At 42.2% G+C, this 14,881-nt stretch overlaps 1 protein-coding gene across 3 annotated transcripts in view; it reads left to right on the plus strand.

Moving 5' to 3' along the window:
- Positions 1–1,413: 1,413 nt before the first annotated feature.
- Positions 1,414–14,881, plus strand: part of LOC140200391 (fibroblast growth factor receptor 4-like) — a 60,217-nt gene continuing 46,749 nt past the window's right edge. Inside the window, exons 1-2 of one of the 3 annotated variants that reach the window (XM_072263654.1) lie at positions 1,414–2,170; positions 9,251–9,542. In XM_072263654.1, the coding sequence (XP_072119755.1) occupies positions 9,437–9,542 (106 nt within the window). In that variant the 5' untranslated portion in view covers positions 1,414–2,170; positions 9,251–9,436. Of the gene's footprint in view, positions 2,243–4,298; positions 4,343–9,250; positions 9,543–14,881 lie in introns of those variants that run through there. The other 2 variants (XM_072263655.1, XM_072263656.1) reach the window with 2 other exon arrangements.

Consider the following 14,881-nt stretch of genomic DNA (forward strand, 5'->3'; position numbering starts at 1 on the left):
GGAGTTTTTTTTTAATCAGAAGGAGAAATCGATATTCATGCCATCAGGTTGGAGGTATCAGGTATTGCTCCTCCTGCCTGAGGGTGGCCTCACCGTGGCACAAGAGGCGGCCACGGACCGACATGTTGGGACAGGAATGGGAATTTGAATTAAAATGTTTGGCCACTGGGAAGTTCCACTTTTAGCAGATGGAACCGATGGAACTGATATCTATCACCTTTTTTTTCTTTGTGAACTCTTTTGTGATGCACCTTGGGATGAACCACAGAAATAAAGGTGGTATAAAGGTAATTTAATGCTGGTGTTGATTTTCACAATCAGTATAAACTGAAAATTATATTCCTGAATAAGATACATATCCAACAAACTGATTTTTTTTTGTTTGATGAGTAGGAACTGAGCCATGTAGACAAGAATAATTTCCTGTTGATGTTAGGTGATCGCAACTCGGGTGGCCTAGGAATCTTTGGTGCTGTTGGGCTTTGGGAGAGGAATAAATCAGAGGAGTTCCATCCCAGATAAAAACCAGACATGGAGCTAGCTTGTTGGTGCTTGCTTTCTTGGCTCCCGGAAAGAATAGTCACTTTGAGGAGACATCTCGAGGCAACCAGTTCAGTGAAACAGTAACCCGAATGCACACCTCCCCTTCTGGGAGGTACTGGAGAGCAGCCAGCAAACTAAGCAGCACCCACTGTAGCTGGAGAGAAACTTGAAGAAAACTGAAAATAAAGATACAAATTACCAATTCAATATGTGTGATCATACTTCCAGATTATCAGGAAGAGGGAGCAGGTCTCTTCAGTCCAAAGATCTTTTTTTTAAATCAGTAAACTGACCTTTTTTACATAGTGATTTTTCTGAGGTAAAATTGGCCTGAAGGTTTGTGCACTTTGCAAGCATGAACCCCCCCCCCATCCCCCGTAACTCTCCTAGAGTACTAAAGATATGCAAAGAATTCTTTATCAGCCTCTCGGAGGGTCACTGTGTTTTATAAATGACTATGTACTGTAGCAGAAAGCAAGTTGTCATTGTTGCGGAGAGGAGCCTGTATTGAAAAGGGTTAATCCTATTCTCCATAGATAGGACAAACGCTACCTTTTCTCCTTCTAGTGTGTGAAAGGATTGTAGTGCGGAGCTGGGGGGTAAGAGGAGGTGCCAGGGGATTGGAGCCACCCCTCTCTTTCAGCTCCCTTTAAGAGCTATTGTTAACTCAAGAGTGCGTGAGAGATAGAACCTTCCAGCAAACAGTGGGTGTAACGCGAGAGCTGCTAATTGAGATTTCTAATGCTGCTGACCCCTTAAGGGCACAAGCTCTGGCGACTCTGACTCAGACAACGTGGGGAGAGAGGGAGAGAGAGAGGGGGGGAGAGAGAGAGGGGGAGAGAGAGAGAGAGGGAGAGAGAGAGAGGGAGAGAGAGAGAGAGAGAGAGAGAGAGAGAGACGAGAGCAGGCAGCCAGTCTAGCCAGGCAGGCTGGGGAACTGCGCGCTCTGCATTAACTCCTGCGTACAGTGCTGAACACTTAACACCGGCAGATCAGTTCTATTACCAGGACCAGAACGGCTTTAGACTCAGAAAAGACATTTTCTTCTGTGTTACAATTGGGTAAACATCCCTCCTCCCGCCAAGATCTTTCTGTTGTTTACTTTGGATTTAACTGAATAGAACATTCGTGACGGACAAGGTATGCAGTCTGAAGGCTTCAAGGAACTGTTATCGGGTACCGCCGACTCCTGATTCTGCCAACGGTTTTCAGATTTCATTTGCAGTAGTTATACTTCTCCGGGATTGCTGTCACGGCCAAAGAGAGGGAAACTTTCTGGGAGCAAGCTGATCGAACCTTTCCTAGAGAGTTAGAAAGAGGGATTGGTAATTTCTTGGAGCTCAAACTCTTCCTGGTGTCACTGCTGGTGCTCTCTACACCCCTCCGCCCCGGTGCAATGGTGGCATCAACGTCCCACTCACACAGGTGACTTCAGATGTGCTTGAGACTGTAACTCGTCCCGCCTGATGTAAGGACACCTGAAAGTTTTCCGGAAACTTTCATCTCGTCACGGCGTCCCGAGGGGGAGCGATAATTGGTGGTGGGGTTTGATTGTGAATCGTCACACAAGTACCTTGATGGAGTGAGACTGTGTGGGATCGACCAACTATTCTAAGCAAGCTCAGAGGTACTGCTTCAACAGTTTGTAATTGTGCTGGGATTGCTCAGCAACTTCTCGAAGAGGTAGACCGTGTTGAAGGTGTGTGTGTGTGTTTATACGTCCGTGTGTATATATTTGAGTGTCGTGTTTGTAAATGTATATAAATCTGAGGAGACATGATGGCAGCATTATAAACTACAGAAGACAGTGTTGTATAACAGATTAAGACTGGCGAATGTGCCGTGCCTACATAATTCTCAAGGGTGCAACGACCATATCGAAAATCCAAAGGTTTTTTATATTCCGAATGTCTCTGTTCCCGATTACAGTTTTCCCCTCCTCCAATACTGGTCAGGGGAGCAAGTCCACCTCTTGAAGATTTGAGTTTTAAGTGTATAATAACAATTGGTGCTGTGTGGACAGGAATAGGCAAATTATATTGCCATAGTTTCGTGGTTTTGGGGCTGCTACAAATTTGGTCGAAGAAAGAAGAACAGGTCACAAAGTCCTCATTTTAGGCGCTTGTAAGAGATGTGTCATACAACACGATGACACGGCAGAGATCATGGCACAGTTTAAAGATCTAGATCGCAAACCTTTGCGATATCCATATCCGAAGTCAACTAAACTGGGTTTTAAGCAACAATTGTTTTTTTTTACCTTAAAACTACACGACCCAAGCATGAAGTTATAAAAGCAGTATGACAGGCTGCTTTCCATCACCTGGTGGTTTGATGTACAGTACCTCAAACCGGGATGTAGAAGAAATCTAGAGACCGGACTGCATTAAATTGCAGCTGCTATGGGAGATCTGTGTGTCGGAAGACAGGTTAGAATTTACTGACTGTCCAAATAAAATGAATATTTATGCCTTGGAAATTAATGTAATTGCAGAAAAATTCCTACGAAATACAGCAAAATAATCCCCCTTCTGTCACTAAAATTAGTCTTTCAGAAAGTACAGATTTAGTTTGAAAGCACTGGATTTTAGTGATTCCGCAGCTCAAGGGTAGTTTGAATGGATTTGCAGGGTAGGGTTAGTTCTAACCAATAATCACAAAGCTGTTTTAGTGATCATAGTTCATTCATTCCAAGAGATCCTAACTTCATCCCGTAGTAATATCCTGTTATTTCCTGAATAATTCCAGTGTTTTTGCCTCCGCAGTTTTACTTAGAAACTTACTTCACCAGTTAATTATTATTACGATTTCCTGCTATCAATCTTATGATTTTTTTGTTGCATCATGTGCAATTGCTCTGATTACACCGAAATATAATTTCCTGGTTCTGCTTCCATCCCTATGACTAGTTTCTAGCTAGTAAAGTGCCTGTTTACCCTGCCTTCACAGTAATAATGCTTCCTCTCTGCACTTTTATCCCAAAAGCTATCATCTAGTAATTTGAATACTACTCCATGAATAGGTCTCATTGCAACATTCATTAAGTAATGCTGTTTCCATTCCCTGTGCTAATCTCCACTAAAATCTCAATAACTTGCTTGCATATATATTTTTCTTTCTAGCACCAGCTCATGAGTACTCAGATCTTGCTGCTTTCTAGTCTTGTTCTTGCACTAAACTATGAACCATCATGTTTCTGTTGGAGAGTTCCAAATCGGTTTTCAGAACTAGTACTATGAATGGGAATTATCAGTGTAGTTTCAAAAAAGTCATTGCCTTGCCTGGAAAAACTAATTCCATATGATCAGAATGAACTCTGAGATAGTTATCATTAAGAATTTAATGAGGAGGTGGATATAAATCAAAAGAGTCATATCCTTCAGACTACCAGCAGAAAATCAACTTCCTTAGAGGAAATGGATTGTCTCCATCAGAGGCCAGGCTGCTCCAGCTGGTGTTGAATGAAGTTTTTTCCAATGCATATTAATTGCTTTTTAAGCTACCTCCAGTGGAGAGGCAAATACAGCACCAGTTCTCTTATCTATGCTCCTGAGCAGTGTAGTGGGAGAGGCTGTTCCTGGTAAGGTTAGCCTGTGCTTTTCCAAATTGAAAATATCTTTTTAAATAACCAGATGGAGATAAAAAAAATCCACTCATGGTTTTAGATGAGTACCTAATGCAAGCAATGACTGCCCTAAGATATGAGAGAAATACTTTGCACAATCTGTTTACTGTGCAGTTTTCAATAAAAACATAAAATGAGCTAATAAATTGGGAAAGCAATTGTTTTGGATGAAAGGTGAGGAACCCTGCTGTCGATATTTGTGCATTACTTTGCACCATGAGGTTTATGTCTTGTTCATGTATTGTTTTTGTAGTTTACTCTCCCTTACACCGCCCGTTTTCCCCCAGACAACTCCCCCCCCCATCCAAAGATTCTTCAAACTGTATATTTATGGGCTGCCAGATCAGAAGTATCTTGTTTTTCATTTCTGATTGTGGATGAGTAACTGTTCAGTTCCAGTGGTCTAAGCTAGGGATAGGGAATTTAGAGGTTTCTTGTTCCCTCAAACTCAGCCAGGATCACTTGTGAATGATGAGGAAATGATACCATAGCAAGGTGCTTTAGGACACCATTCATGTTGTCTTAAAGTTTAAGCTAATGTCTATTCATATTATACTGAATGTGGGGAATAGATGCACATTAGCCATATCACTTTACCATTTGTTTAAAATCGGAATACATTGCAAGCATCTTGTTAAAGTTTAAGTTTGATTCCATGTTAGCTCAAAAGCTAACATTTAATGCTTTTTCTTCAACTGTTCTGTTTGTAATCTGGTAACTGGGTAATGGTATTCACATTTAATCCAGTTGCAATCCCTTTGGTTTGCTTTATTTAGCTTGTATGTTTCTTCAAAACTGGAGCAATGTGGTTGAGTGATGAGCAAGAGATCAAGATGTAAGATCTAAGTGAGTAGTTTGTAACACTGTGGTGTGTGAATCTCCTCAGGCTGTTCTGCAAGACAGCTTGGCATTTACTGATCTGGCAGGATGAATCAGCTAGTGATTAGGAGCCTTGATATAACTGATTTAAGTATGGGGTCAATGGTCTGACAGATGAGGAAAGCCATTTTAATGATTCCTACTGGCCCATTCCAAGAGATATAACTCCTTGATATTATAGAACCCAGTTGTTTCATGAATAATTCTAGGCTTGTTGCCACAACATTTTCTATTAGGAAATTTACTTCAGTTGTTAGTCAGTATTGGCATGAAGAAGTTGTACAAGTTAAATTGATGCCTTATGTTAGCTTCATTTTGAGTATTTATGTTAATGGAGGGTAATATATATCCCTGTTTTCCAAGTGAATATAGGGATTAAACATTAATTCAAAAGTTTAACCATTATATGTTTTCCATTACTGGATAAATAATTCTGATGCCTGCATAGCTTGCCCTGACTGATTGTGGACAGGGCAGGGAATTCAGAATGTTCTTTTTGTATGCTAATCTGAGGCCTATCCATGTTTTACACAGTGTATCAGCTTGGGTTCTGTTTATTTCACTGTTATCTGTGCCACCCTGGAGCCTGAATATCCAGGCACACTATGTTAATCTGAGTCTGTCTGTCGCATGCATTCACTATACCCTCTCAGGGTCTCTCATGCTCACTCCTGTGTGTTAACATGCAGCTTATCTACTTTCTCACTTAATATCTTGGGATCTGGTTAACTTGCTGTACATGCGCCAGTCAGGCTGCCTGTCTACCATCCTTTGGTTAGGCACCATTTCATCAGCGTGATATAACACATTGAGAGTTAGCTTTCTGATGTGAAGCTCCAATTCTACATTCTTTTACATTTCCTATCAATTTTCTCCTATCTTACTTGAAGGCATTATCCTGCACACTATTCATGACCTATGCAACAATACTAGTAGAAGGCACTGCAAATGCCAAACTGTCTTCATCTGATAACATATTCCAGTTGATTGAAAATATCTATTATTCTTCCAGAACATGGAAACCAGGTGCTGTATCTTTGCCTGACTGGGAATCAGTTCTTCGTATGTTCTGATCGCTGACTGACTAAATACTGAACTGTCAAGTGTGGCAACAAATTGACCCCAGTGAAAATTGGTGTCAATGCCCACTTCACTGTGGTATATCTTTAGACAGAATAAAGCAGTAGGACATTGGTTGTGGCAAGGAACCAGATTAAAATGCCCAATTGGGTGGTTATTAATTATTCAGCAGACAAGCTTACAAGAAAGGCCTTGGTCTTATTCCACTTGACACTTGGCAAATGTTAGGCAACTGACAAACATAAGAGATAAACAATGAGCAGTGAGATATCGGAGCCAGAGGCTTTGGGATTTCAGGAGGGGTTTGAAGCAGTAAGTGGACGGCTGTGTTGGTTGAGAGGGGTGAGGGGAAGCCGGGTGGAGGAATTGTGCTCTGAACCATGTTGGAAAGTAAGAGGCTTCTTTGTCAACACTGTGATAGCAGCAGAATGAACAGATGGCCCTTGATAGCCAGACAAGTGAGAGCGGCCGAAAGAAGAATCACTCTCCTGTCTTGAGCAAAGCCCTTTCAGATCCCGAGTTTAAAACAACAGGAAGAGGGAGCAAGAGAAAGATGGACACGCTTTTTTTTTAGTGAACAGAGGGCCCGCTGTTAGTCAAGATTGGCTGCTTTCACAACTGTTTGCTGTTGTACTCCTAAGTTAAAGAAACTAATCAACCATACAGCATCTTTTCCTGTGATCTTAAGTTTGGAGGGGGGAGGGCAGTCAGGAGGTGAGGGGGTGGGGAAGGGGAGGCGGGCACGTTGTTCCTTTCAATACCAGAGCTGACTCCATGAACCCATTACAATGTCCGAGTGAAATGTTCATTGTATATGATATTAGGGGCTTTTTAATAGGGGGAGGCGGCATCTATTTAACAAGCTGTAATAGACTGGCAGTCCTTTCTGCATTACTTTTGGGATGTGCCTGCTTTAACTAGTTTTTCTCCTCCACATTTTGATGGGATCATGTGCACTTGTCACTTTATAATAAAAGTTGATGTGCTGTTTCAACCACAACAGAACCAAAATCTTCCTTTGTTCACTGATAAGAACCTCAGTGCAACCCCATGAGGAGTTGCATAGTGGGCAGATGCAGAAACTCAAGCTGATATTTCCTTACTGGATTCAAACATCTTTAATCATTCTTGAAGCCCAGATGGGATTTACTAATTTGGCAGAGATCAGTTAAGTGAACTTGAGATCTTCCCAGTGTATGCAGCTGAGTACCACACAGAGCAACAAGTTTGCCTATTAAATAATAGTGCAATAAAGTATCTTGTTAATGATATCATGCACGTTTTAAAAAGTTCCTTTATGGCATTAGTGCGCAGTATGGGGATTTATGCCATTTTGTGGCAGTTGCTTTATGAACTGAAGGTGTCAATGCACATTGATCAAGAATTCTCTAAGACAATTAATTCTCTGTGCCAACTGACAAATGACAGTGGGAATGAGCAGTATACTAGTTAAACACAATGTGGGCACATCTTGGGGTTTAGGGACTGTCTGTATGTTAGCTTGACATTTCCAGCTCTTATCAGTGCTTGGCTGCATAGCTGAATTAGCAAATATAGATATACAGTATATAAATTTAAAAGACATTGAGCAGCATGCTCTGACCTTGTTGAACAACAAAGGATTAAACTTTATCATGATTCAGACTTATTTTGACTCATTTTGATCTTATTTCTTTTTTTAAACAAGAAGGGTAACAGAGCAGGTGGCTCAAATGGTGACGTCATTAATGACAGTAGCACAGACCCAAAAGAAAAAAGCACATAAAAATATTCCAGTTATCAAATTTATGAAATGAACTTTGTGCTAGGTTACTGAAGGTGAAATGATTAGAATTACAAGAAATAATGGGGGGTAAATTTGTACTTCCTGAATAGAAGTGTTCATCCCTTGTATGATTCTGTCTGCAGTTCGTTCGTTATGTGCCATGTCGTATGATATGGGCGATCATGGTCTTTCTGCGACCATGATTCTCTTGGCAATTTTTCCTACAGAAGTGGTTTGCCATTGCCTTCTTCTGGGCAATGTTTTTACAAGATAGGTAACCCTAGCCATTATCAAAGCTCTTCAGAGATTGTCTGCCTGGCATCAGTGGTCGCATAACCAGGACTTGTGATATTCACCAGCTGCTCATATGACCATCCACCATCTGCTTCCATGGCTCATGTGACCCTGATTGGGAGTGCGGGGTGCGGGGGGGGGGGGGGCTAAGCAGGTGCTACACCTTGCCCAAGGGTGACCTGCAGTCTAAAGGAGGGAAGGAGCACCTTACACCTCCTTTGGTAGAGATGTATCTCCACCCTTCCTCCCACCTGCTGCAGTGTGTAGGTCATACTTATAGCAGGCATCCAGACTCTCAAATTATACATTGAACGAAAGTTATCAGATGAATAAACTAGAGCCGAGAGAAATTGAAAAGTAGATTCTCAAATTTACTACCCTTCTTTACCTTTTTCCAGATCTTTTCTCCTCTGCTAGCCCCACAACCTCCAACTTTCATCCTATTAATTTCAGAAGAAAAAGTTAATGTGAGTTTTGTAAAAGATGGAGGATCTTCCAGCCACGTATTCAGCCGGGACAGTGAGGTTGCAAAACTGTCCCTGAGCGTCAGCTGCTCGGGTTTTGTTTGGTTCAGTACGTCTTGCGGTTAAGATAAGTGGAGTGATCACTGATGCTCATAGGATAAGCAACAGTTGGTGACACAGACTTTCTGATAATTTCCACTATCCATGCTCATACTTGGCATCCTCACAAAGCAACCAGCATCAAGAGGATTGGCTCTGAGGTAGAATGCTCTGATGCCTTCTGATATTAACCAGTTAAAGTCTGATGCCAGAAAGGTAAACAGAGATGTGAAATACCATAAACGCTTTAATGCTTTTCCTCTCTGTCTATGTATATATTTCTCTATATCTCTCTCTCTAGCTTCCACCCACAACTTCTCTAGATAACCACAGGTCATGGTTATAGACTACAGGAACAGTTGGATAGAACTATCACTCATACCCAATTGACAAGAGATGCCATTACTTAAGTTGGGTGAAGCACAATAATGCTACTAGTTGGCAGACTCCTAAATCTGGGGAGCTGTTATCTTGATCTAATTATTTTGTGTTCTCTTCCAGCCGGCATCCAGCAGCTCAAGAACTTATATGCAGATCTTTGCCAACGACTGCACAGAACTGTTGAGGTACAAAAGGAAAGCTGCAGTGCCTTCACCATTCCATTCCACCAATGAATGCCCAGAGCCGCTGAGCTATCAAGATTTGGAAAGTTTGTAACTACTTTGAATTTCTACTAAAGGAAGAGGAATGAGCTACGTGCTGTGCAAACTGTGTCTCTGCGTGTTCACTCTCATTACGCTCACCGTGTCAAGGCCCACTGTATCACAATTGGAAGAAAAGAACTCACAGTTAGGTAAGGCCAACAGAATGGGATTAATTTGATACTGTAATGGAATGTAGGTGGAGTTGATCTTCAGAGCTCTCCCACTGGATCAATGGGTAGACTGTGGTATTATGCTAAACCTTAGACTAAGAAGGATGAATACAGCATTAAGTCTGAATGAGTTGGTTCTGAATCAAGTAATGCTCCTCTGCAGGCCAGTAAACTGGATGTCACACTTCCTCTGGCGCCACAGCACTTGTTTGCCCTTCACTGCTTCTTGCTGAATCTTTGCTGATTTTTGAACCTGTTTTTTTTTGCTCTCTACCAGCCGTCTGCTTGGAGCCTTTTATTGAAATGAATTGACTTTATTACTTACATCCTTCATATATATGAGGAGTAAAAATCTTCACGTTACATCTCAGTCTAAATGTGCAATGTGCAATTTATAGTAATTTATAATAAATATTATGTACAACAGGATAGTCAAGATAACATAGAAATACAGTTGTGTCAGCATGAGTTAATCAGTCTGATGACCTGGTGGAAGAAGCTGTCCCGGAGCCTGTTGGTCCTGGCTTTTATACTGTGGTACCGTTTCCCAGCTGGTAGCAGCTGGGGTGAATTGGGTCCCCAATGATCCTTCGGGCCCTTTTTACTCACCTGTCTTTGTAAATGTCCTGTATCATGGGAAGTTCACATCCACAGATGCGCTGGGCTGTCCACACCACTCTCTGCAGAGTCCTGCGATTGAGGGAAGTACAGTTCCCATACCAGGCAGTGATGCAGCCAGTCAGGATGCTCTCAATCGTACCCCTTTGGAATGTTCTTAGGATTTGGGGACCATACCAAACTTCATCAACCGTTTGAGGTGAAAGAGGCGCTGTTGTGCCTTTTTTACCACACAGCCGGTATATACAGACCACGTGAGATCCTCTGTGATGTTTAAGATGAGGAACTTAAAGCTGTTCACCCTCCCAACCCCAGATCCATTGATGTCAATAGGGGCTAACCTGTCTCCATTCTTCCTATAGTCCACAACCAGTTCCTTTGTTTTTGCGACATTGAGGGAGAGGTTGTTTAGTTTTGAAAGTTTAGCTGTATTAACCTTTTTGAGGATCTCACATGGGGAGGGAACTGTATTTAACTCCGGGAGTTTGTCAGAGCTGAGAGACAGGCCAGTTTGGCGCACTACTTCGAGGAGTTTGCTCGACTCTGTGCTGGACTGAGGCCGTCTGAATCAGCTGCAGTGATGCTTGGCATTGTGAACTTCAGTTCTGAATGCTGCTTGCTTGTTTTATTGTTTGCACGATTTGTTTTTTCTCTCTCTGCTCACCGGGTGTTCGACAGTCTTTTGTCTTTAATGGGTTCCATTGGGGTTCTTTGTTTCATGGCTATGTGTAAGGTGATGAATCTCAAGGTTGTATGAAGTATGCATACTTTGATGATAAATGTACTTCTACTTCGGTAGTTGTAAGGGGCTAGCAACAGCTTTAGATCTCAGGGTAGGGAGGGCAATCATTCTCTCTGTACCAGCACTTGTGACTCCAGTCTTGTGAACTTTCTATGCTTTGCTTTTCCGATGTCTCTGACCCTTCTCTGTTCATTAGCCCCAAACATCTATATGGAATGGTCACTTGGCTGAGGCATTTGGAGCCATTGTGGCCTGTGCAGTTAACTCAGGATGGGAGTTTCTTCTTCAGGGCAGAGGGACTAATAAAGAAAATTTAGCTGTGTTCACCGCTCGCTGTAAAATGCAGCATAGAAACAGATCCTTCAGCCATCCATCCATCCACACCATCTATTGACCACCCAATAACATAAATTTTACACAAAATCAACATTTTGTTCTCCCCACATTTTCTACAACTTCCAACAAATTCTCCCTTTCACATCTTCACTTTGTACACCAGAAACAATTTATACAGGCCAATTAACATACAGACTGAGACTCTCAGTTTTTGAGATGGGAGGAATTGGAGCAACTCATGTTATTACAAGGAGAATGTGCCTTCCCCCCCCCCCCCCAACCTCTCCATTGGCCCCCTGTCGCCAACTCCCTCCCCCACCCCCTCTGCATCCCCCATTCCCCTACCTCACTCCCCCACCTCCCCCTCTACCTCCCACACCCCTCCATCCCTCTGTTATTTTTCTATCCTGAAATTATCTGCCTTCCCACCTGCTTTTCTGCAAATACTGGCAGCCTGTTTTTGGGCACCGGTGACATTTCAATAATTTGCCTAAGTGACTATTTTCACAAGCAATCCTGTTACTGCTGGCCTATTGCACCATGACCTGTGCCCTGTTCTGCACTCGCCTGACAACTACACATTTATTTCCACCTGTAGTCAATAGATTGCAACCAGGAAATTGAACTCGCCTCTATGACCAATGAGCCGATCGTAGCAATACCACCTCCAGTCTGACTTAAAATTAACCAGCATGCATGCCATGATTGAAAATTTTAGGAGTGAAGAGAATGTTGCTATTTTGGGTCTGCTGGTCAAGATTTCTACCCTTAATCTGCTGTTCTACACCTAGCCACCAAAAGCTCTAACAATGCACTTTCAGAGGTTCTTAAATTATTTAAAATTATGGCTAAACACTTAAAATGTCAATGGATATATTCTAAAAAGTTACTGTAAAAATGTGCTGTCTCTAAAAACAGAATCTCATAAATGAAATGGATTCGTTAGAAAAGAACCTTGTAGTTTCTAAGATATGTGGGTAGTAATATTCAAATATTTTCTGTGTGTCGAAGGTTAAATGGAGGTATCTGGGATGTGGTGCAGTTACAGAGGGATTTTTCTGCGTGAGATCTCATTAGACTGGCTCACATGCTGCCCGCGAAGTCTCATCCCAGAGAGAGGCTTTTGTCCAGATAAATGTGCACTGTAATCTAGCCTGCCTTTGAGTGGTGGCCCATTTATTGTCCCTGGGAACTGTGTACATTTGTGTATAAAGAGCACCCGCTCAGGCTCAATTCTGCGTGTCACTCTATCCTTCAATATTCTGGGCTCTAATGTGAGGATGGTGGCCCCAGGCCAAATCCTATGAAGGAAAGGGGTGGCAGTGGGGAGGGGGGAGGGAAAAGAAGCGAGCCTGCCACTCGGGAAAGGACAATCCAGCTCCCCTCCCCACTGCTGTCCGCGGCACCAGAAACAGAAGCTGTCAGTTTATTATGAATGGAGTGAACGTCTCATACATAGCAGCCTAGACGAGGCGTGGAGTTCACACGGCCTGCAAGCAACTCTGCTCTGCTCCTCTTGAATGGAGGGCCAAGGAGCTTGGCTAATTTTCAGGAATATTTAATTGTTGCAGACATAGAGGCAATTAAGGAATGCCTGTTTAATGAATAGCTGGCTTTTCTTTTTGGTCACAGAAGAACTATCTCTGTCTGTCTCTCCATCCTTCCTCACCTTGAGGTGTACTGCATGACTTGCTTTTGGAATCGTGTAAAACTCAGTTCAATTACTTTATTAGTGAAAGTTTACACTGTACACTTCCTAGCTACTCTTTTTTAAAATTTTTAATCTGTTTGATGTGAAGGATGTCAGTAGGCTGTCAAACTTTTGTTATGCAGATTTCATTGGATTAAGCTAATTTGTATTGCTTGCTTCAATTGCACTTCGTGCTCTAATTGGTAAAAGGACTACCAAGCTATATCTAATGATCAAATGTGCATGAAAACATTTATGTCCTTTATAGTCCATATAGAATTTGCCTATAACATGTGCAATTTTACATTCTTGTGTACATAAGGTTCATATGACTTCAGTGTTGTATGTTCCGCATCTCGGTGATAACATTGCTGTTTACAAGTTCAATAGTCCCCTTGCCTATGGAATGTGTTTGAGAGTGACCACCTGAGCATTTGGGCATTCAGTTATTAATAGCAATGCATAATTTGTTCTCCCAATGAAAAGCAAAGTTCAGTTATTGATCCAGTCACTCCAGACTCGAATAACAAATCTGCAGCAGTAAGACAAGAAGTGAACTTGTGTGAAATGAGACTTGTATCCTGTTACATAGGAAAGGGTTGAATCGGGGTTGTCGGGGGTTCCTGGGCAGTGCAGCTCGAAGGGTCGGAAGGTGATTATTAAGGAAGTATTATCAGGCAAAGTCACATTTGAGATGGTTGTTATCATTTTAGCCTTGTAATGGGTCGCAGAAGTACACCCTGATTATGTACTTTTGTGCTCTGGTGTGTTCTCCGTTTTGACATCTATTAAAACAGGTATTTCAAATTATAGGCCGGACGGTCTTGGCATCAGACAACTTCTGTTGAGGTTGCAGGGTCTAGACTTGTGTATCAGTTCTTATGGGTCCCTGCACACATCGGGGTTGCAGGAAACAAGGTGGCAGACGTTCCAGCCAAGCAGTCACTTAAAATTAAGGATATAAATGCAGTGGTGCCTTTGCATAGAGGGGAGGTGAAAGCCACAATTAGAAAGTCTGTTCGGTCACTGTGGCCACAAGGTTGGGATAAGGAAAAGAAAGGACAGCATTTACATAAAACGGTGAAAACTCAACTGGAAGATGGGTTTAAAATGACAGAAGATGTTATAATTTAATGTTTACGTATTAAACATACTGGGCTGAATAATTCCTTGTACAGATTTAAAATGCATGATGTGGGCATTTGTAAGGAGTGCATTTGTCAAGAAACATTGCAGCATATTTTGTTTGAATGCAGTTCCTACGAAGTACATCTAATTACTAAAGTGAGATCTGTGGGACAGACACAGTTTCACATGGAAAGTTTGTTAGGATATCACTGCCATCATAATGTATATAAGTGTGTATTTGACTTTCTGAAAATCATTAGACTTATTGATACTATTTGGGTTTTTTTGAGGGGGGAATTTAATGGGTATACGTCCTGTCTCTTTGCTCCACACATCAGCTGAGTAGGTGGCGGTACTGCACCTTATGTTGACCTGCCAACCACCATCAAGACTTACAAGAAGTGGACGGCGGTGGCAAGGGCTAAGGGGGAACCTCCAGACACTGGAACCCAGGCAGCTGAAGGCATAGTTAGCAGGGGTGGGGCAATTAGCCCAAACGATATCACAAAGGTGGGCAGACTGAGAGACTGACATGGGGTGAAGATCAGGTGGGGCCAGGAGTGACCAAGGGGCCATATTGACGGTGGAGCTTCGTCCTTGCAAGTACTTGCAACAATGAAATACTTCTAAAGAAACGGGGCAACATTGCTGTAGGAAAACACCACACACAAACTGAGAATAGCAAGAAATCTTAAATAGCAATATGACAGAACTTCTACGTTTCACCTCAAAATAGTGCTAGGTATCCATCCATGACTTGACAGCATAACATTTGACCCTGAGGCATGAATCATGGCTCACACT

The sequence above is a fragment of the Mobula birostris genome, chromosome 7 (assembly GCF_030028105.1).
Source record: "Mobula birostris isolate sMobBir1 chromosome 7, sMobBir1.hap1, whole genome shotgun sequence".
Classification (NCBI taxonomy): Eukaryota; Metazoa; Chordata; class Chondrichthyes; order Myliobatiformes; family Myliobatidae; genus Mobula; species Mobula birostris.